Source organism: Marmota monax, unplaced genomic scaffold (genome assembly GCF_021218885.2).
Source record: "Marmota monax isolate L192 unplaced genomic scaffold, Marmota_monax_Labrador192_F-V1.1 WCK01_AAM20220418_F8-fsc00024, whole genome shotgun sequence".
In the NCBI taxonomy this organism is placed as follows: domain Eukaryota; kingdom Metazoa; phylum Chordata; class Mammalia; order Rodentia; family Sciuridae; genus Marmota; species Marmota monax.
In genome coordinates, this window is record NW_026695224.1 from 18414097 (window position 1) to 18437801 (window position 23705).

The 23705-nt window shown below is 51.6% G+C and overlaps 1 protein-coding gene across 2 annotated transcripts in view; it reads left to right on the forward strand.

Moving 5' to 3' along the window:
- The first annotated feature begins 2058 nt into the window (after window positions 1–2058).
- The window catches only part of Cdh5 (cadherin 5), a 36712-nt gene continuing 15065 nt past the window's right edge, over window positions 2059–23705 (forward strand). Inside the window, exons 1-5 of one of the 2 annotated variants that reach the window (XM_046434643.2) lie at window positions 2059–2215; window positions 11434–11654; window positions 20410–20698; window positions 21619–21735; window positions 22998–23162. In XM_046434643.2, coding sequence (XP_046290599.1) covers window positions 11451–11654; window positions 20410–20698; window positions 21619–21735; window positions 22998–23162 — 775 coding nt within the window. In that variant the 5' untranslated portion in view covers window positions 2059–2215; window positions 11434–11450. Of the gene's footprint in view, window positions 2255–11433; window positions 11655–20409; window positions 20699–21618; window positions 21736–22997; window positions 23163–23705 lie in introns of both variants that reach the window. The other variant, XM_046434642.2, reaches the window with a different exon arrangement.

Sequence of the window (23705 nt, forward strand, 5' to 3'; positions counted from 1 at the left end):
CAGGGCCAGGCGGTGCCCAGACATCAGGGATGAGACCCTCGGGGGACCAAGGGGGCACTAGCCTTCCCTCCTGGGGTCTGAACTTCCTCTGCTCTGTTGGCCTCGATGCCCACGCCCAGGGCACGTGCCTGGCCAGCCATTCCCTTGTTTACGGATCACAGGAGCAGCCGCGTTCAGGGCAGAGTCAACTTCCACAAGGACTGGGAAGACAAAGGGAATTGGCAGATGCTGCCAGAACAGGGCCTGTCCCCCTCGGCCACCAGTGCCAAGTCTGAGACGCAGCAGGAAGTGGTGCCCAGGCCAGCGAGTTCCCGTGAGCACGTAGGCCAGGAGGGCAGGCAGTCCGTGAGGGGGGGACAGGGCAGGGGCACCAGGGAATAAAGCTCCGGCCAGGCCTGAATCTCGCAGGCCGGAGGAGGCAGGGTCAGCCCCGCTGCAAGGGAGCCACTGAGCCGCTGTTTGTCATCTCGTACGCTGTGATGGACGACGCTGGGTCTCAGCCCACCCCAAGGACTGTTCTGCTACCAGCAGGTGGCCCTGCTCACACCAGTAACGTCTGCCTTCCCTGTCTGCGGGACACTCCCTCAGGACACAAACATGCCACCAAGCTTTTACAAACACACGCCCCTGCTCCTGTTCACTGCGAAACTTGGGAAGAGAGAAATCATCACTGTGACTCCTCTTCCTGGCCCCCCTCTGTCACCCCTCCAATCACTCTGCTCTCGTTCACTCTTTTCTGTTTAACCTGCTCTGTCAAAGTCAGTGACCTCATTTTCCAAATCCAGCAGCAAGTCTCTGCTGCTGCAGCCCGACCCTGCTGACCACCCCTCTGTCCTCTCCTGGCTTTCACGGCCTCCCTCTAACTGGACCCTCTCCTTTGGGCCTCCTTCCCTGTAATACCTCCATTCCCATGGACTTAGGGTTCAGCCATAAACTTCTGGCTTGCCAGCCTCATCCCCAAACCAGATCTGACTCCATCTCCAGGTACCAACCCCCCAGCTCCACTCAGGTATCCCGTCAGCACCTCTGATTCAACCTGTCCAACACGGAGAGACCTTTATCTCCTCTTCTCCCTAAAGGCTTCTTCAAACCCCTTCCCCATCTCTGATTGCTGACTGCTCCTGAGCAGGGCGCCCTCTAGTGGGCCCCACTGAAAACCAGGGCAGCTCTCTAAGGACAGAGTTCCCAGTTTCTGCCCGGGAGATTCCAAGTCAGTGGGTCCAGGGTGGGCGGGCCCAGGCCTCTCCAGTTTTCAAAGCTCCCTCTGCGGTTCCCATGATGCACAGAATTTGGGTCCTCACCTCCTCCAGCCTCTTGGTTCTGGGGTGCTCTGTCTATCTTTGACCCTTTAGGCCACAATTATTCCCAGGCAGATAAGGTACAGATGAGGAAATCAAGGCTCTGCAGGAACATGACTGGGCCACAGTCATATCAGAAGCAGAGCCAGGACTCCTGACTTCACCTCATATTTCTGGACCCAAATGGCCCCCATAGACCCAGACTGGTGCCTCAGACTCGAAAACACACATGCACCGCTCCCAGAGGGAAGGCGACCTGATCCTCCTGTGCCCAGAGCTGCTGTCGGTTTCTGTCTCTCACTTGCCCCACCCCTGAGACCTCTGAAGTCCCCTCAGGGACCCACCACATAGGCTCTGGCGTCACCACAGTGTCACAGAGTTATGGGAAACCCAGCTCTGGGCAAAGTGGACCGCGGCTGGGCTTCTGGATCACTGCTCTCCCTCTGGCTGGGCAGATGAGCAGCTCAGATCCAGAGCCTCCGCCTCCCGGGCTGTAAATGGGAATGACAGCCCCTGCCTTTGGGGCCCCAAAGAGGGAATCTGTGCGCTGGTCCAGGCCCGGCCCTTAGCAGGTGCTGGGCTCAGAGGTCCAGAGCTGAGGCCTGGATATGGGCTCCGAGTTTAGCATCCCGCGTGGGGCCAGGGCCAGGTCTCTGTGGGGACACTCTCGCTGGGCCAAAGCAGCCGCCCACCGTGGGGCCTGCCTATCTGCAGGCAGCCTGGCCCTCACAAAAGAACAATAACAGGAAACCATCCCGGGGGGAAGTGGGCCAGGGCCAGCTGGAAAACCTGAGGGGCGGTGGCCAGGCCTCCCTCGCTGGCTGGGTGTGGCTGCCCTCCAGGCGGTCAGCAGAGCTCCTCACTCGGCCTTGGACAGACAGCCAGACAGAACAGAGAGCTCTCAGCCCACAGGCTCGGTGAGTGGGGACGCTCGATCTTCTCCACCTCTGACCCAGGTGTGTGCCCGGGGGTGGGGGGGGGTTCCTGGTTTCCTTGTCTATAGAATGGGATTGTGGGGTGACCAGTGGGGAGCAGCCCTTCCTGGGAGGACTAGGTCTCCTCTGGGGTCAAGGCAGGGCTGGGCAAGGTGCGTCCAGTGGTGGGGCCATGAGCACAAGTGGATGTCTCAGGGCTGAGGGGGAGTAGGGCTTGGTTCCCCCAAAAGCAGACCCTCGGCGTGAACCCAGCCCTACTGGCTTTCATTGATACCCTTCCTCCCCAACACCCAGATACCAAAGCCTAGGGATCAGGAGCCAGTGAGCCCTTATCTCGGGGGAAGCCCCCCAGACGGCCAGCCATGAGGGCTGGTGCCAGCCGGGGTGGGGGTTCAGGGGCTTGGAGAAGTTCACCCACCGTGGGAACAGACTCCAGCTTGGCCACTCCAGTGTGACCTTGGAGACCTTACCCAGTCTCCAAACCTCAGTCTGTTTGTCTGGGCAATGGGGCTAGTGGGTCTCTGCCATTTATTTTAAGAACTAGAAACGATGCGCCTAGAAAGCTCTTGAGTAACTGGATTCTCTATTTGCCCAGGAGCGGTCCCAGGGGGCAGATTCTTTCCTCACATCTGGTGAAGCCCAGGAGATCTGGAGAGCTGGAGAGCTGGGGTGGGGGCGGGGGTGAGATCTGAGCCGAGATCTTGGCCTGCACAGCCCAGGCTCTCCCCAGCACCTGTGGCTCCCCCGCGTCTTGGGATTCTCAGGTGTAAATGGAGGAAACCGTCTTTTTCTTGGTCATTTACTTGAGATGCTCACATTTGGCCTTGGAAATGGCTCATAGCAGGGATCTGGAAGGACTCGGTGCGGCTGAACTCACCCGCCACCCTCCAGCCGTTGGTGGCTTTGAAGGCATAATGTTGTGACTCCAAGGCATGGCACCAAGCCCCCGATCCCACTCTATCTCCAGCTGCAAGGGGTCAGCCCCCGGCGGAGGAGGGGGAGGGGTGGCACCTCTGGGCACCTACTCCATGACCCCTGGCCCTGGGTGGTAGGCAGACGAGATTGACAGGTGATGAAGAGCATCCCAGGAGGAGGGACGGCTGGGCAACTCAGAGGGCCTGGGGAGCAGGGAGTAGAGGCCAAGCAGCAAGAGGACCAGTGGCCTGAGGCCCAGGAGCCCTGGCTCATTCTCAGTGGAGGCAGCCACAGGCTCCTCCCCTGTCTGGCCGAGTCTAGCCATCTGTGAGCCCCAGGCTGAAGGTCAGAGGGTACCCCCCCACCAGGAGCCCAGGAGCCACCCCAAGCAGCCCTACCAGCTCTAGATCACAGTGCCAAAAGTTAGGGTAGGTGTCTGCAAGCCCCAAAAGGGTTAAGCTGCCACCCTACAGCCTCAGACCCAACCATTGTGAAGCTAAACAAGGGCCGGACATGCGGCAGGAAGCCAGAAGGGGCTACACTTATTTTCTTCCAAAGTTAGATGACTCACACTTCCACTGCTGCCTTAGGGACAAGCAGTGGACACTGTGGCCACCATTCTAGGAAAATTCTCAGGCCCTGTCCTCACATGGACCCATACCTGATACCTCCACCACCCCTCCGTAGCCCCCCTTCTCACGTGAAGCTACATGAATTTCCATTTGATATATGGGATCACTGAGGCCCAGAGAGATCATGAGATCAATCCAAGGTCACACAGCTAGTACAAAGTAAAAGCAGAACATTGATGAGGACAGTCCTTTGGGCCCCATACCGATTACAGCCCATGGTGAAGCTCAGAAAGGAAGTAGCAGGCCCAAGAACCAGCCAGGAGAACAGTGACCCTGAGGAGAGAATGCTCTAGGAGATGGGCTCTGCATGCAGGAACTTGCTTCTGCCTGGAGAGATGCGGAGAAACCTGGGGTGTTGGGTGGAGAAGTCAACAGAGGGTTCCTGGAGGAAGAGCAGAAGCCTGAGATGCTAGGGAGGCCTCGGACATCGCCCTGCCTTTGCCTCAGTCTCCCCATCTCTCAAGGGCAGAGCTAGTCCTGAAACTTACGCAGGCACCTCCAGCTTATCAGACCCCGGCAGGTACACAGACCCGCTGGCTGGGCCCTGCTGAATGTGATTTCCTTCTGGAGAGGAACGAGGGGAGCAGGAGGTCAGCCCAGAGCAGAACCAGGAAATGAGGTCAGGGGCTAGCCGGCAGTCCAAGCCACAGCTGCCAGACCAAAAGGGTGGGCAGATGGCGGTCAAGACACACACATTCACTGACTGAGTACCTACTGTGTGCTGGGCTTACACCTGTGACCTCACTTAGTTCTCCCAACCAGGGAGGCCGCTACTGTTGCCTCCATTGCAGATGAGGAAGCTGAGGCTCAGAGAGAGCACGGGATGGGCCCAAGGTCGCAAGCTCGTGAGCAGTCAGGCAAGTTCAGACAGGCAGATGCATGAAGCTCCTTCCTGTCTCCTTAGGACAGGAAGGTAGAATGGATGACCCGGATCCCAGAAACCCATGGGCCAGGCTGCCAATTTGTTTAAAATCAAATTAGTTCTGGTCCTTTGGTAATCCCTCCCTCATAGATTGCACTGAGGATTCAGGGACTGAGTTCAAGTTTGGTGGTTATGAATATTTTGATTGATTGGTGATGTCTGCCATAGGTAAGGGCAGGGGTGAGAGGCCACCTCTGAATTCTGTCTTGCCAGTCCTACCTAAAGAGGCCCCCAACTCAGGGGTGTGTACGTATCATCAGGACCCTTAGTAAGGATAATCTCATTGCTCCCCAAAAACCTACAGTGGTGTATTTGACAATGAGATGGGCCATTGGAGGAGTCATTGGGGGTAGGGATAAGTTTATCTGAGTTATGCTGATGATTGCGACCGCTCTGCCCACCCTACCTGTTGTCTGCAAACATGCAGATTGGTTTCTAAATCCTGGGAGTGGCAAGGGAATCAGTAGCAAGACCAAAATTGGAGACTGAGCCAGACTGACAGCCATGAAGGGGGACTTTGACACCCCCAGGTCTGGGCCCTTGAGTCCCTGCACTTGGATGCTTGAATGAAGTGGGGACCTAGACCCAGAAATTGTTTGGGCAGAGACACTTGGTCCAGAAGGCCTAGGCCATCCTGGTGGCCACTGGAAGACCAAGGGAGGGTAGACTGGGCTTGGAAAATATTAAAGCATCACCCAGAGGACAAAGGGCACTCCAGGCCCCTGTGTGAAAACCCTGCTGGTGACTGGAAGAGCATCGTGCATTCCAGAGACTTCTCATTCTCCTCGTGGCTGGTAGGGGCAGAAGGGCGGAAGAGAGGAGAGCTGGAGGAGTGGGCAGGCGACGCACCGTGCTGGACCTTGAAGACTGGCTCAGGGGCTGGACTTCAACCTGCAGGGGTACAGTGTAGACAGGGAGGCTGTTGGCAAAACTCTACAAGGAGAGGAGCATTCTGGGGACCCCAGGAGGAGGACCCTGGACTGAGCTGAGCCACAAATAAAGGAAAGCACCAGAAGCCAGCTCATAGCTGCGGGGTCTCACCCCATCCCCAAGGCTCCCAGGGCCTTGGCCTCTGTCCTTCTAATGTGGGCAGCTGCCAAGGCCCAGCTGTAAGTGCCAGCATTTGAGCAGATAGTGTGGGGGTCTCTGGGGGAGTTTGGGGATCAGTGGGTCCCACTCTGTCCTAGACGGAGGCTCGTGGAGTGGGACAAGCGGGTGATAGCCTCCAAGGCCACCCACGGAGCTCGGGCTCCAGCCACCTTGCCTGCAAGCACACCCCCTGCGTGTTTTGGGCCATCCCCTCCCACCGCCCTGACCCTCATCCCTGACCCAGGGCCTCTGGGCTGGAGTCCAGAGCCAGTGGGAGGCTGGGCTGGGACTCGCATTCCGTCCATCTCCAGAGGTTGTCCCTGGAGCCGGGCTCGGCTGCTAGATCCCATCCTGGCTGAAGGCTGTGTGCAGGGAAGGAGCAGAGGGCCTCAGACAGTGTGGGGAGTGTCTGTGCCCAGGGCTGTGTCCTCATGCAGGCGTCTCTGAGGGCTGGGGGTCTGTGTGGCCTGAGGATGCTGCGTGTGCATCTGACCTGGAGCCTTCCTCCACACAGCCCCAGAGACCTGTTCAACAGCCCCCTAAAGCCCAGACTTGGCCCCTGAAATCTAAAACTTGAGTGGGGCTCTGATCAGATGGAGGGGTAGGGCTCTGCCCTGTGGTCAGAAGCAGAACCAGCCTAGGCCTTTGTTCAGTGCCCCACCCAAGGGCTCCCAATTGGGTCCAAATTTCCTACCATCTACTTAACCGCAAAGGCAGAGGGCCCAGGGAATCCCAAGAGAAGGCTCAGCCCCTCCCTACCCGGCAGTTCCCCTCTTCAGCCATGTCCCCTCCCCTCCTTCTGGCGTATGATTTAGAGCATGGAGCGGAGCCCACTGCAAGACAAGCCCTGAGGTGGATAGGGCCACCAAGAGAAGGACCAAAGGGGACTTTGCTGAGCCTCATGGGGATGAGTGACAGAGGCAGAGCTCCCTCCAGGGACTAGGCTTCACCCACTGGGCCCTCCCCCATTCCCTGTCACAGCTTCCTAAGTCCCTCCATCCTAGTATGTGCCACAAAGGGGTCCCCTTCATCCATTAGGAATGGCTTACAAAACTAACATGGCTTCAGAGATGACATCAGCACAGATTCTGGATGACAGGGACATGGGCAGGGCCCTGGCCTCTGGGTGTCCAGTACCCACAGCTGAGTTGCCAGAAGACCCCCTCTCCACCCATCCTGAGCTCAGGCAGGTTCCCAGACCGCTCAGCCAGGAACTGCTCACCCCAAAACCATGCCCAAGGTCCTCAGGCGCTCTGGATGTCCACAGTCCCCAAATCTGCCCAGAGACACCCCAAACCTCTCCAAAAAGTGGTGAGAACAGTAGAAGAGGCGTGACTCGGCTTGCTAAAAGCAAAAAGCCTAAAATAAGCCTGACCCCAACTGTCTGCTGGCCACACCTCCAAACTGCAGCCCAGGAACACTCTGTTTCCGGCTGTGGCCACAGCCAGTCTGACCCTCCTGCCTTCCTCTCCATGGGCAGGAGGAGGAATGAGTGATTGTCTACAAAACCCTTCCCCTTGGCCCTGTTTTGGTGGCCAGATTTCTAACACAAAAGCAAAAATCACAAAGAAGTGGAGTGTGGTTTTTCAAACGATGAGTTCCCTCAGATTCCTCTGAGATTGTGTGTAGAAGGAACCCAGGATTTAGAAAAAGACAGATTGGGCAGAGAGGTCCAGGTCTACCGCTGATAAGCTGTCTGTCTCTGAGCCTCAGGCTCTTAATTTGTGAAATGGGAATGACAATTCCTACCTCTTCAGGAGGCTGGGGATACCGCAAAAACTAAATGAGGTGGTGCTTCTGAAAGCCAAGCACTGGAAATGGTTTATTAATATTACATGTGAGTGTCACTGCAGAGAGGGGGGGGGGGGCGACACGACGCACCATTGAGGACAGGTTCAAATTCTGGCTTCATCTCTTGCTACTGTGTGACCTGGGTTGGCTCACTCCACCTTTCTGAACCTCCTTCTTCCTGCAAAATTGGATGGTTGACAACTACATCAAAGGTCGTTGCAAGATGTTAGTGAGATAATGTGCCTCGGGGGAGGTGCTCAGGGATGTCAGACAAGAAAACACTGTTTCAGAGTGCCCAAGTCTTCAGTGTCACGTGGGGATAATTACAAGATCCCATCTTCTAAAAGCCCTCATCGCCAGGGTCCTCCCCCTCCCTTGACAAGGGACATACTGATATAGTTGACTGAGAGGAGCTTGAAGCTGACCCGTGTGGACCAAGGGCTTTCTTTCAGGGCTCACCGCTGGGCCTTTGATGGACACAGAATAGAATGCAGAGGGCTTCTCTACACCCCCCAAGAACTTTAACTCCTTGGCCCACTGAGGAGTTAATGCCCCCACATGAACCATGTGGTCAGAGCCCGTGGCCAGTGGACGTGGCTTTATTGAGGTCTCGTGTAGTCATCTATTAATTTGGGTAATAAATAAAGAAAACCAATGCCCGTCCTCTGTCTGAGCCCCGTCAGGAAACCTGGGTCCCACAAAGAGACTTTGTGAAAGGACAGCCGGAACTGGGTACAGGGCCAAGCGGGATGTGGAGGCACCCAGAGGCCAGGGACAGGGGAAGCTGTTAGTGCCTCAGGACCAGAGGGACAGAGGGAGGATGTTTCCAGAGCAGGATGTATCCAGAACCTAGGGAGAGATGAAGGACCCCGGGGCCGCCCACCAGCAGCTGGCATCATGGAGCAATGTGACCACAGCTAAAAACAGGAGCCAGAGCGGAGAGGAGCAGGGAAGACATTGTCCACATCCTCCTCTGGTCCTTGGAGGGCCTGCTGGAGCAGATCCTGACCAAACAACCAGAGGCCAGGGGCGCAAGCCAGAGCAGCCCTCATGACACAGAGCTGAGAGACAGGAGCCCAGGGCAGCCCCCAAGACCCAGAGCAGAGGCTGGTGGGGCAGGGTGGGATCTGGCAGGGATGGAAGGGAAAGCAGAAGAGCATGCTTGTCCCCCCAGCAGGTGATTGGAAGCTGAGGCCCAGGAGTGGGAACAGATCCCCCCTCAAGGCTGCAGGGACAAACTGCCACAAATCTAGGGCCTAAAGCAACACGAGCTCATTGACTGGTTAACTCGCCGTTCTGCGGCTCAGAAGGTTGAAATGGGGCCCAGTGGGCTGAAGTCAGTGCTGTGGTCCCTTGGAGGCCCAAGGGAATCCCTGCCCCGCCTTTTCCAGCCCCCAGGGGCCACTGGCCTTCCTTGGCTGGTGGCTCCCCTCACATCAAGCCTCCTGTCATTACTTTGTCTTTTTTTTTTTCTGACTCTGGCCGTCTGCCTTCCCCCTCAAGGATGATATGATTATTGGGGTCCAATAAGGGTCTGCTGAAAGTCCCTTTTTGCCATGTAAGGTAATATCCCAGGGAATAAGACGCAGACCCTTAGGGGTGAGGCAGTCATTCAGCCTATTACACAGATCTGGCCACCTCTCCTGTGCCCAGCCCCTATTGCTCATTTCCTCTGACCCTGGGTACTCCTTGGTTCCTCAGGTACATTAACTGTGTCTCACCTCAGGGCCTTTGCACCTCTCGGTGCTTCTGCCTAATATTCTCTTCCTCCTTCTGCCATCCCTAAAGCTCAGACGTGGGCTCACATAGCTTTCCGAGTGGGCTGGTGGTGTATCCGTGGTAAAGCGCTTGCTTGGCATGCAGGAAGCCCTGAGTTCCATCCCCAGCACCAAAAAAAAATCCAAAACCTCCCCAAAGTTTTCCCTGGATTCAGTCTCAGTCAGACACCCCTCACCCAGAGTCCTGTCCCCAGTGCCTAGAAGCACAGATGCCTCACTGAGCAAGACTCATCCTGTCCTGCCCGGAGGCCTGAGAACTCTCTCCTGCTGTTTCCTGATTTCACTTGTTTGTTTTGTTTTTGCATTTTAGAGTCACTTCTCACATGAGGGAGGCAGAAAGAACCAAGATTTGCCGTTTCTTTCTGGGAGGAAGGAAATGGCCCTTAGAGCCCTGGGGGGCTGCTGGGCCTGGGGCTGGGGATGCAGCAGCTGCGACATCTGCCCGCTGCCTCCCTGAGTCAGGACAGCTTCCTACTTCCAAGGGCACCAGGTGTCCTCCAGCTAGACCCCCTCATTGGTGGCCGAGAAGCTGAGGCCTAAAGGAGGCAGGGCTCCCCCAAAACATAACACCTGCATCTAGGATCCACCCCAACTCCAGGACCCTGGGAGGTCACTTCCTCCTGGGACAGAGGCAAGGCCCTTGGATGCTAAGGTCAGCAGGCCTGAGACGAGCTAGCCCAGCACAGACTCTCTGGGCCCTGCTGAGGCCAGCCTGGCGCCAGTGGCTCAGAGGAAATGTTACTAGAGTTCAGAAGCCTCCTATGAGGTATAGAGTCCAGCCTCCCCCACGGGTAGGGTGGAGCAAGAGGCAGTCCCACCCCACACCCTGTGAGTCCTTGTGTCCCGTCCCGCCAAGCATGCACACTGGTTCCCCACTCCCACTCATCGACTTTCTTCCCTCTACCATCTCAGGAGCTACAGGTCAGTGATACAAGGGACCCAGAATGGGTGGACAGGTAGAGTCAGAGTTGAGAAGGCAGGTTGATGGCCAAGGGCATGGCCTCCAATTGCCTTGGGGAAATGGAGAAAATGTGTGTTTCTGAAATTCAGGCAGAGGCCAGGCCTTGATTTCTGGGTGACCCATATTCCTGGCCCATGGGGTTGCCCTCAAGAGTGTACAACCTGCAAAACTGCACAGGGCTTGCATTTCAAAGTGCTTAGCTTAGTATTCGTCTGTCTCAAAAAGTCTTCATAACTTTCGAATGAAGGACCCACATTTTTATTTTGCACGGGGTCTGCCAATTACAAATCCATGAAGCGGGACTCTCAAGCCCCCACATGCCAAGCCTTGCTTTTATGACAGATCCTCAGGAGACTACCTCCTATGCATTCTAGAGTGAGGTGCAAACCTCTGAGTTCAAACATTGTTGTTTTCCTGGGGACCTTCTGAGGACAGCAGCAGAGAAAATCTACCAAACGGCACACTGGCTGGGAGGGCATGTTTGTTCAGAGGAATCTTAAAATCCCACCCCATCGCAGCTTTGGGACAGGAAAAACAGTCTGAGCTTTTGAGACAGATAGAGTCAGTTCCAGTCCTGTCTCTCCTCCTTACAGTCTGGGTGATCTCAGGAAGTTACTAAACCTCTCTGATTATCAGCTTATCTGTAAGATGAAGATCACAATTATTCCAACCTCAAAGGATATTAGGAAGATTACATGAGTTAACATACATACAGCTCTTGGAACAAAGTCAGACAAATACCAAGTTCTCAATAAAGGCTGGTGATGGAGGTCAGAAGCCTGGCTCTGTTCTCAGCCCTGCTGCTGATGCCTACATGGACTTCACCTCCTCATGACTGAGTTTCCTCATTGGTAAAACGGCGATTGCCCAAATGCCTCCTGGGTGAGCTCGTGGAACTGTGATTAACATCAGTATCTCCCCCTCCTTCAGGAGACCCCCCAGCAGCCTCTGAGGCTCTCCATACCCCACGGTCAGGAACAGGGTCTGATTCCTCTGTCTGCAGAGTGATGGATGAAGGCATGAACAGATAAAGGAAGCTCATTTCTCTACGGGAACTACTCAGACCCTAGGATAATGGCCATGTCCTGATGGTGTCTCTCCTCTTTCCCCAGACTGGCTCCTCCCGGGGATGCAGAGGCTCACGATGCTGGTGGCTGCTTTGGGTGCCTACCTAGGCCTGCTGGTGACAGCAGCAGTGGCAGGCTCTAACCCTACCCAACCGGACACTCCTGGCATGCTGCCTATTCACCAGCGCCAGAAAAGAGCCTGGATTTGGAACCAGATGCACATTGAGGAAGAGAAAAACTCCTCATTGCCCCACCATGTGGGCAAGGTAAGGCTCAGGCTCCATGGGAGGAGAAACCATCTGCAGCTGGCCCAGAGCAATGGTCTTGGTGGCAGAGATGGTAATAGATGCCAGGGTAGTTGTAGGAGTGGAGGAAATAGTTGTGAGGGTGATGGCAACAGAATTGGAGCTGGGGGAGGTGGTAGAACTGGTAGTGGTAGTAGTGGCGGCAATGGTGATTGTGGTGCTCCTGAGTGTGGTGGTAGTGGTGCTAAGAAAGGAGAAATGGTAACAGGTGCTGGTAGTTATATCAAAGAGGAAGGTGAGGAAAGTAATGGTGGTACTAGTGGAGGTGGTGGTAGTGATGGTGATGGTGCTGGTGGTGATAGTGGTGTTAATGGTAATGATGCTGGTGACAATGGTGGTGATGGTAGCAGGAGCAGTGAAGGGGAAGGTGAGGGAGGTAATGGAGGGGGTGGGGGTGGGGGTTGTTATAATGGTGGTGCTGATGGTAGTGGTGGTAATGGTGGTGGTGATGGTGGTTATGGTGGTGGTAATGGTGATGGTGGCAGTGACAGTAAAGGAGACAATAAGGGAGGTAATGGTGGTTGTAGTGGCAGTGATGGTAGTGGTTGTAATGGTGGTGCTGATGGTGGTGGTGGTGGTAATGGTGAGGGGGGTGGTGGTGATCATGGTGGTGGTGGTGATGGTGGTGGTTATGGTGGTGGTGGTGATGGTGGTGGTGGTAATGGTTATGCTGATGATGGTGGTGGTAATGGTGGTAGTGATAATGGTGGTGGTAATGGTAGTGGTGGTAATGGTGGTGGTGGTGGTAATGGTTGTGCTGATGGTGGTAATGGTTGTGCTGATGGTGGTGGTGGTAATGGTGATGGTGGTGGTAATGGTGGTAATGATAATGGTGGTGATGATGGTGGTAATGGTGGTAGAGGTAATGGTAATGGTGGTGGTGGTGATAATGGTGACAAAGGTCATAATGGTGGTAGTGGTAATGGTCCTGGTGGTGGTTATGGTGATGGTGGTGGTAATGGTGATGGTAGTGGTGGTGGTGGTGGTTATGGTGATGGTGGTGGTGGTTATGGTGATGGTGGTGGTAATGGTGGTGGTGGTAATGGTTATGCTGATGGTGGTGATGGTAATGGTGGTAATGGTGCTGGTGGTGGTAATGGTGATGGTGGTAATGGTGGTGGTGGTAATGGTGATGATAGTGGTAATGGTGGTTGTGGTAGTGATAATGGTTATGGTGATGGTGGTAATGGTGTTGGTGATGGTAATGGTAATAGTGATGGTGGTGGTGGTGATAATGGTGGTGGTGGTGTTAATAGTGCTGGTGATGTTTGTGGTGGTGGTGGTGGTAATGGTAATGGTGCTGGTGATAGTGGTGGTGGTGGTAATGGTAATGGTAATAGTGGTAGTAATGGTGTTGATGGTGGTGGTAATAGTGGTGGTGGTGGTAATAGTAATAGTGGTGGTGGTGGTAATTGTGCTGATGGTGGTGGTGGTGTTGGTATTGGTGATGGTGGTAGTATTGGTGGTGGTGGTGGTGATAATGGTAACAGAGGTCATAATGGTGGTAGTGGTAATGGTGCTGATGGTGGTGATGGTGGTGGTGGTGGTGGTGGTGGTGGTAATGGTGATGGTGGTGGTAATGGTGGTAGTGATAATGGTAATGGTGATGATGGTAATGGTGGTGGTGATGGTAATGGAAATAGTGATGGTGGTGGTGGTGATAATGGTGAAGAGGGTGGTAATGGTGGTGGTGGTAATGGTGGTGGTGGTGATATTGGTGGTGGTGGTGGTGATAGTGGTAGTGATAATGGTGATGGTAATGGTGGTAATGGTGGTGGTGGTAATAATGGTGACAGAGGTCATAATGGTGGCAGAAGTCATAATGGTGGTGGTGGTAATGGTGGTGATAATGGTGGTAGTGGTGGTAATGGTAGTGGTGATGATGGTAGTGATGGTGGTTATGGTGGTGGTGATGGTAATTGTGCTGGTGGTGGTGGTAATGGTGATGGTGGTAATAATGGTGGTGATGATAGTGGTGGTAATGGTGGTGGTGATGGTGGTAAAGGTGGTGGTAGTGGTGGTGGTAGTAGTGGTAGTGGTGGTAATGGTGGTGATGATAGTGGTGGTAATGGTGGTGGTGATGGTGGTAAAGATGATGGTGGTGGTGGTAATGGTGATGGTGGTAGTAATGGTGGTGATGATAGTGGTGGTAATGGTGGTGGTGATGGTGGTAAAGGTGGTGGTAGTGGTGGTGGTGGTAGTGGTGGTGATGGTAATGGTGATGGTGATAGTAATGGTGGTGATGATAGTGGTGGTAATGGTGGTGATGATGGTGGTAAAGATGATGGTGGTGGTGGTAATGGTGATGGTGATAGTAATGGTGATGGAGATAGTAATGGTGGTGATGATAGTGGTGGTAATGATGGTGATGGTGGTAAAGATGGTGGTGGTGGTGGTGGTGGTAATGATGATGGTGGTAGTAACGGTGGTGATGATGGTGGTAAAAGTGGTGGTGGTGGTGGTGGTGGTGGTGGTGATAATGGTGCTGGTAATGGTTGTGCTAATGGTGGTGATGATGGTGGTAACTGTGGTGGTCATTGTAGTGGTGATGGTGGTAGTGATGGTGGTAATGGTGGTGGTGGTGGTGGCAGTAACAGTGAAAGAAAAAGTGAGGGAGATAATGGTGGTAATGATAATAGTGGTGGTGATAGTAACAGTAAAGGAGAATGTGAGGGAGGTGGTGATGGTGATGGTAGTAGGGGTAATAGTATTAGTGGTGGTGGTAATAGGGGTAATGGTGGTAGTGACAGTGAAGAGGAAGGTGGGGAAAGGAATACTGGTACTGGTGGTGGTGATAATGGCAATGGTGGTAAGAGTGAAGGGGAAGGTGAGGGAGGTAATGGTGGAGGTAGTGAAAGTGGTTGTTGTGATGATAGTAGTGCTAATGGTGGTGGTAGTGGTGGTGATGGTATTGGTGGTAATGGTGGTGGTAATGGAGAAGGTAGTGGTGCTAGTGATGGGGAAGGTAAGAGAGTATTATGATTTGAATCTTGAGTGTGTGTTATGCTAATGGCTTTGTCCTCAGCCTGTGGCACCATTGGGAGTGGTGGAAACTTCAGGAGGAGGAAACAAATGAAAGGAAGTTATGTCATTGGGGTGGTGCCCGTTAGGAGGATATTAGGACTTCTCTCTTTGCTTCCCAGTTGCCCTGAAGTGAGTAGTTTTGATCCATCATTGACTCCTTACCATTTGTCACAGGCCAAGCAATGTAACCAAGCAACTTTTATTTACCCTGTGCCACTGTATCTTGGAAGTATGTATCTTGTTTTCTTGGGTTTTGTTTTGTTTTGTTTTGTTTTGTTTTGTTTTTTGTTTTTTGTTTTAAAGGTGCTCACAGCTAGAGGTTGCCTTGAGTCTCTGAGGAGACTTTGGACTTGAACTTTTTGAGCAATGATGGAACTGTTGAAACTTTGGGGACTCTTGGAAATGGACTAAATGCATTTTTAATTATTAGATGGGCATGAGCCTTTAGGGGCTGGGGTAGAATGTTATGGTTTGGATCTTAGGAGATGGGGACTTGTAGAAAGAATTTAAATCCCCAGGGTCATGAAAGGGATGTTGGCACTCTGGCCCCTCCTCTCTCTTGGCTTCCCAGATTCCATGAGAGACACAGAACCCCACCACACACTTCCACCATGATGCTCTATCTTGCCACACTCCCAAAGCAACAGGGCCAAGCAACCATGCACTGAAACTTTTCTGCCTTCTAAGTTTTTTTATATCAGGTATTTTGTCATCACATGGAAAGCTGACTAAACAGGAAAGTGATGGTGGCAGTAATGGTGTACTGGTGATTGTTCTGGTGGTAATAGTGTTGGTAATGCTGATGATAATAGAGATAGTGAAGGGGAAGGTGAGGAAGGTGATAGTGGTAGAGACAGTAGTGATGACTGAGGCACTGGTGGGAATAGAGAAGGGGAAATTGAGGGTGATGTTGGGGGTGGTGATTAAAGAGGTAGTATGGTGGTATAGTGGTGGTGGCAGTGGTGATGGTGGTATTATTGGCAGTGACAATGGTGATAATAGGGACTGTAATATAGAAGGTGGTAATGGTGGTGATCATGAAAGTGTTAAGGTAGTAATGGAGGTGGCCATGACAATGAAGGGGAGGTAAGGGAAGTAATGATGGTGTGAGGATTAGTGATGGGGGAGGTGATAGTGGTTGTGGGGGTGATGTTGGTAGTGATGGTAATGATGGTGATGGTGAAGAAGTAGGTGATAATGGAGGCAATAGTAGTAGAAGTGGTGGTGTCAACGATGGTGGTGGTGATGAATATTATGGCTCATTTTCTCTAAGACCTTGCTTTACAGACCAGATTTCACTAACAAAAGTGCCATCCATGCTCAGGCTAAGGAACCCAGCCTTGCCTAGGGGCTTTGGGCTTATGGTAGAACCAGCCATGGCCACTATTAAGTGTTCCCATTTGAGAGATCAGGAGGAGACTGAGAAGCCTTCAACAAAACGGTGCTGGTTACAGGGTTAATCATTCAGGCTATAGTTGCCAATCCTGATCAAGGCCTTTGATTCACACAGCTCCCCCAAAGCAGTACATCTATCACAAGGTGCCTACCCAAGCCTGACCTCCAGGGCAGAGCCTACGGCTCTGATCCTTACTTTGTCCCCCTATAAGATGTGACCATCCCAAGCCCATTTTCTGAGAGCTTGATGCCAATCTGAGTGACTGCTGAATTGTCTCACCATATCCATTTGTCACAGACCTTAAAACTATTCACTCTAATTCAAAGTAATGGCACACATGATGGAATTTTACACAAAAGTAGATGGCGTAGGTATTTTTTGAGAATTTTCTGTGAGGAAGAACATTTCTGAGTGCATTAAAATCTCACCTTACCAACTTCTTGGAATCTACCTATCAACTACAAGAGAGAATAGTAGGTCAAATGTCCTGGGAAAAGGACAGACAGCTCCAAGCACTGGACTGAGTAATGGAAACAGCAGTAAACAAAGACAGACAAAGATAGATGGGGGCCCAACTCTCATGGAGATGGTGGTCTAGAGCAGGGATCCTGTGGGTCAAATATGGCCCCCTGCCTGGACTTGCAAATACAGTTTGATTGAAAAACAATCACATCCACTTATTTACAAGTTGGTTGCTTTCCTGCTCCAATAGCAGAGTTGAATAGTTGTGACAAAGGCCATATGGCCCACAAAGCCGAAAATATTTACCTTCTGACCCTTAACAGAAAGAGTTTACCCACCCTGGTCTAGAGGAACAGCTTATCTGCAAATGGTAATAATGGAATCTCACTGGTGATCGAGAAACAGGCTGAAGAGGGACTTTGGATGATCAGGCCCAGTATGACTATGACACCAGAAATGCCCCCACAGACAAAGGAAGGGGCTGGGGACAACTGGAGGCTCTCCACGGCCACGGCCAGCTGAGCCCATGGCTCTCTGTCTCTCCTGAATGGCTGACTGGGAGAAGTAAATCTTACAGCATGGCCAATCAGAGGGGAGACCCAGGCCCAGGGTCACATAATAAGACCAGCACAGAGCCCTCGGAGAACCCAGGGCTCCTGACTCCCAACACAAATGTGAACCCTGTGTCATAGAAGGAAATGTCATCAACCCACCTACATCCTTCCTAGCGGAATAACTGTGCCATGAATCATCTTCTGAGGAGAAGGACTGGCCCCAAGGAAAATCTATGCAGTGATTCAGGGAGAGTCAGCGGAAAGTGGGGGCCACCTGCATCATGCCAGCTCTTACCAGGACAACTGTTGGGGGCTCGCCCAGAGGTCTGCAAACAACAGGAAGAGCGTCAAGACTGAGATCTTGATGCCAATCTGAGTGACTGCATCAAGTCACTGGACACCTGGCATGAGACCAAAGGGCAGAGTGTTGGGGACAGAGGAGCCACGTGTGGTCCCCATGCTGGGAGGAAACCAAGGTGCTTGGGAGAGGGAAGCACAGGGCTTCAAGGACGACCTCCTGGCTCCCAGCTCCCAAGGACGTAATCCCAGGGAAGGAAGTCCCTGTGTATCGAGGTCAGAGCCTGAAGCCTTTGTTTACAGAGCTGGGTGGACAATGGGAGTGAACCCTGAGCAGTCTCTGTACCCACAAATCTGGGTAGGCATGATTTGTGCTGTTGAGATGTTCCATCAAAATACAGTGATGTCAGAAACGGTGTCTCCCCAAAACCTGTTCCCCCAGCCTAACCATAGGAAAACCATCAGGCTGATCCCAGTAGAAGGCCATCCTGTGACATTCCTGATTGGAACTCCTCAAAACCGTCAACGTCCACCAAATACAATGAATGTCCGAGAAACCATCACAGCCAAAAAGAGCTCCGAGAAACACCATGACTAAATGTGGCGCAATATCCTCAACAGGATCCTGAAACAGAAAAAAGGACATTGGGTAAAAACCAAGGCAATCTAAATAAATGTATTAGCTCTAGTTCATAATCCTGCATCAGTATTGGTTCCTTTATTATGAACTGTACCACATTCACCTAAGATGTTGACATTAGGGGCCAAGGGGAGCAAGCTGACTGGAGTTCTATAGAATAGCTTCTCCCTTTTCCTGGAAATCTAAAAAGTCTTTCAAAAACTGAAAACTATTTAAGAAAAATTCGGAGGAAGGAAACAGAAATTTGCATGCACACGAAATCTCATGCATCCTTCTAATCCCCAGCTGACTTGTTCCTCTTTCCTGTCTGCTGGGTCCTCAGGCATCCACCAGGGACCCAGTTTGAAGACTGCCATCTTATCCTAACCTGAGCAGCTCCCTCAGAGCCCCAGACGCTCCCTTCTCCTTGAGTCCCCACTGTCACAAGACCCTGGTTACAGAGCTCAGAGGAGGCTTCTTGCCCTCTCCAGCTGTTCATCATGTCCTAGCTCCTGGACCTTAGGAACCTTCCCAGGGACCCACCTGTCACTGCCCACCCCAGCCCTGCTCCAGGATGATTGTCGTCAGCTGCTGCTGCAGCCTCCCCCTCCCACTGCCCACCAGAGGGAAAGGGTCCTCTCTCCCTATCTGCACTCCATCACCTTCCAGACTCTTCTCTATACACTGCCAGATGTCACTGCTCTCACCAAGGACTTCAGTGACTATACAGCTGGTAAATGCTAGGGACACCTTGAAGACTTCATGGGATTGGACCACACCTTCTTGAATCTCCCTCTTCTCTCCTGAGGCCCCACAAGCTCTCAGTTTTCCGGCCTTCCTGATGAGTCCTCCTCAGACACATTCCAAGGCCCTTGCTCCATCTGACCCTTAAGGGCTGTCCTTCCTTGGAGTTCCAGTCCCTGAGGATTTGAGCCTCAGCCCTGAGAGCCAGCATAGGTTTGTGTTATCCCTGTGTGCCTACATAGGGCCTGACACCTTGTAGCCATCCAATTTTATATTTTTTACATTTAAATTCAAATTCTATTTTCTGGACTTTCTAACATCCCAGAAGAGTACCATTTTACATGCATACATACTACCTTGTCTTGTGGTGCTGATTTTCTCTAAGATTCTATAAATGGAATGTTCAGCCCTTCTAAACTTCTAATTATATCCTTTAATTTGCGGATGTATCATTAATAATAACTGTCATTTATTGAGAGCTCTGTTCTGTGCAAGATACTTGACCCACACTATTTTCCAAATCAAATTCTTTGGTACACTAACAGCACGTGTTATAAGAAAAATGGTTCAATGGTTTAAGGGGTGCAGGAAATCCTGAATTTAACAAAGTTCATGGGAGTTCTTTTCTCCAGGACTGGACATTGAAAACCCCCAAAAGAGAACTTTTTATGTGCCATTCCAAAACTGAATTGACTGGGGATCAGTGGAGGGCTGATAACTATTTGAAACTGGCTCTTCAGAGGAAAAGGACCCGATTGTGTAGCATTTGCCAATTTCCGTGGTGTAAAAGCTTTCAGCAAAGTGATTTAGTTACCAACACGATACCACAGAGTTGGGAGAAGGCCTACATGGACATGTCCTTTCTCAGTATTCCCACCATGCTCATACAAAAGACACACCTAATCTCAAGAACATACTAAAATAATTAGGAAGTGATAAATTCTGAGTATTTGTGGTCTTTATTTTGAATATGATTTATTTAATGGTAAGTCTATAAGATTTCGTTTTTTAACAATGGCTGTGTTTAACAGTCGGCTCACAAATATTTCTGAACATTTAAGCTGATGCTCAAAAGCCATGGGCAAAGGAGGAGGTTTCCCGGGACTCACTTTCAAAAGGGTGCTCTACTCACGAGGGCAAGTCAACCTCAGAAGCAGCAGCAGCCACATTTTACAGATGAGGTCATCCCAAGTCATTGAGGTTAGGTGTCTTCTAAGGGGCAAAAGTACTCTTTGGCTTCTAATTCACCAAATTCTTTCACTCAAAAAGCTACCTCCTAAGCCCCTACTGTGCCCTCAGCACCATTTTTGGTGATTGGGCTCTGCTAAGCAACTTACACCAGCTGGTGTTTGCAGTGACCTGGCTGAGAATAACCAGTAGTGGAGGTTCTTGTTAAAAACCTCAGTGTCACAGTTAGGATCTCTGACCAGCACCTACATACACACATGAATACACATGCATGCGTGCACATGAGCACAGACCTGCACACATACTTACTCACATGCAGATGCCTACATGTGCACGCTCCTGTGTGCACACACTCTGTACATGAACACACATGTGTACATATACCCAACCACCACTGCTCTTCCCCCCAGCTCATATTCTGTTCCTTCCTAGATCAAATCTAGCGTGAATCGCAAGAACACCAAGTATGTGCTCCAAGGAGACTCCGCTGGCAAGGTCTTCCGGGTCAATGCAGAGACAGGGGACGTGTATGCTTTTGAGAGACTGGACCGGGAGAAAGTCACCGAATACAAGCTCACTGCCCTCATTGTAGACAAGGAAACCAACAATAACCTGGAACCTCCTTCCAGCTTCACTATCAAAGTTCATGATGTAAATGACAACTGGCCTGTGTTCACGCACCGGTTGTTCAACGCATCTGTGCCTGAGATGTCAGCTGTGGGTATGTGCCCAATCTGTCTCTCTCCCTCCTTCTTCCCTCCTCCCCAGGCTGAGGCTCCTGTCATATCAGCCATTTCACTGTCATGATCAGGATGAAGTGGGTTCAGGGCAGAAGTTATAATTGTCACTTTATATGATTTGAAAAAACTGATCCTTAAAGGCTACACTATGACCTGGCCCCAGCCTGAGTTCTGATCAGTCACAGACTGATCCCTGATCCCAGCCGTGGGCTGAGCCCTGGCCATCAGAGACACACATATGTCTCACTACTCTTTGGAACACATACTACCCACTGCCTCTGAACCCCAGGACTGACACACCAAGAGTGTGTGACAGGCTCTGTCACCAAAGTAAGAAGAATCATCTCTAGGGGTCATGTAGGAGCGGAGGTGGGGGACAGAAACCTGGACCCAAAGTGTGTCACCAGCCTAAGAAGGTCACTATTCCTTCCTCAGTCCTGTCCCAGTGTCCAGAAGGTGCCAGGAAAGAGCTTTCCTCTCTACCCACTCAGCCCGGGATCCCCAATCAGAGCCCTGGGGGCAGAACTTCCTGTGAAGTGTGAGGTCCCTGAAATTCAAGGGGATGAGAAATGTGTCACCACTCCTTTGTGTGCATTCCCAGTCCCTTGTTCTCACCTTTTTTCAGGAGAGGGAGAAGCAGCCATTGCTCTCCTGGGCTTCTACTCCTGACCCTGATTTCTCCCCTCAAGGCACAAACACCTATGCTCTTGGCCCCCTCCAGGTTGGCCTGGGTGGGTCCCAGCCCTTTGTCCTGAGTCAGGCTCCTCAGAAAACAAAGCAGGCTTCCCCAACCCCCTGCCCATGGGGACAGAGGAACAACAGAATCACATCTGCCCTCACCCAGGAATGGAGAGAGGGGCCATTGTCACGAGACAGAAACCCCCGAATTCTCTCTCCACAGGAACCTCGGTCACGCGTGTGACGGCAGTGGATGCAGATGACCCCACGGTGTCAGACCATGCCACCGTCACGTACCAAGTCCTGAAGGGGGAAGAGTATTTTGCCATCGATAATTCTGGTCTGTGTGATGAACCCTCCTGGGCAGGCACCAGCTTGGGGGAGTAGGGGACATGAATGTTCTGGGTACAGATACTGAGGGAAGTCCAGCCTGACGTATGTCAACAACTACTAAACAGCACTATCCCATGGAATTGATTGATAGCCTGCAGAAAGATAAAGTATAGATGGTATTTATGGAGGAAGGAAGCCTATAGGTACCCAAGACATGGGCTCAAACCCAGGGGACCTCAGGATCTTGGTACCCAAGCAGTGAGCAAGAGACAGCAGAGAGTGCTGGTTAACAGTTCTTTGGACAGCTTCAAATAGATCTGACCTGCGTTCCAAACTCAGCTACTTCCCTTCTCTAGAGACCCTGGATAAGACTACTAACCTCTGGAAGTCTTACTCCTCTCATCCAGAAAATAGGACTGCTCATCATCACCTATGATAGCCACAAAGCTGGAGTTAGATAAATCTAGGGAGAGCATAGCCACATAGCATTTCATGAATTTTTAAAAGAAAAAAGCTTTAGACAAATTTAATTTAACAGAGTTAAATTGAGGGAAAAAAAATTCACAAATCAGGCAATCCCAGAATCAAAATAGGATTGGAGAAACTCCAGGTCTGGATAACATTTATGGACAAAGAAAGGAAAGTAATATTCAGAAAACAGAAGTGAGGCCCAGAAAAAGCTAGACTGGTTACAGCTCAAACATTTGAACATCTGGCAGCCTGGGATTGACCGAAGCACATTTAGGTTTCAATTCATTTACATGCTAAGTTAGATTGCATTTCGTTACATAAGGACCTAAATTATGCAAGTACAGAGGAATTCTCAGGTCAAACTTAGTTTGATTTAACAGATTTAAAAAAAAAAAAAAAACAGTAAAGACTGAATCTTGGGAGCAAGAAGGCCAGTTGTTCGGGCTGCTCCAGTGTCTTTCAGAGTAATAATAAATACATAGCAGACACCAACACTGCCCTATGGTATACCAAGGCAGACATCATTAATCCATCACAGAACGCTTCCACATTGAGCCTGCATGTGGCCTCATGGTATTTCTCAACACAATGCTCCAGCTGGCTAGACCAATATTAGACCATCCTGTGTGGTCATTTTTAATGGAGCAGGGGTAGGACACAAAATAGTAGCCTGTAGACAGATGGTTCTCAGCCTGGCTGAACAGTGGAATCACCTATAGGTTCTCTACATACAGCCCAGACATCTGTATTTTCTCAAAGTTCCTCCAGTAACATGACTCTTGGGGCTACTTTTTGCAGGACTCATTTTCACCACAAACAAAAACTTGGACCGAGAGAAGCAGGCCAGGTACGAGATCGTGGTAGAGGCCCGAGATGCCCAGGGCCTCCAGGGAGAATCAGGCACAGCCACCGTGCTAATCACTCTGCAAGACGTCAATGACAACTTCCCCATCTTCACTCAGAGTGAGCCCCTCCCTAGGGCCGTGTGTGTGTGGGGGGGGGGGATACTCAGTGACTTGGGAACTCTGAGGGAGGTGTCCCAAATTCCTCCACCTCTCCCCCAACCCCAGGTGGGCCTAAAACCCAGAGAAGATGTTTGGGTGCAAGATGGGTCCTGCTCCACACTCCCAAGGCTGTCCAGCTGCCCCTGGTGATGGTCTCCTCATAGACCAGAGGGAAATCACAGGCCCTGCTAGATGTGATCACTGTGCATAGGGTCCCATTAGGACATAGGAGCAATTTCACTCAGATCTCATGGGCTCAGGAGAACCCAGACCCTGAGACTCGGCCCCAGCTAGAAAATCCCCATGAGCCAGTCAGCAGGGATCTACAGCTGGGGTTGAGCCTTACCCCACCTAAAACTGAATCCTGCCCTAAAAAATATCTTACAAGAGCCTGTCCTGTGTCCTTGGTGGGTCTGGACAAGAGAGTTAGTTGGCTGTATTCATTGTATCCTTCAGTGCTGATGTAAATCAGAGGCTCAGCCAGCTTCAGAACCAGCCAGTT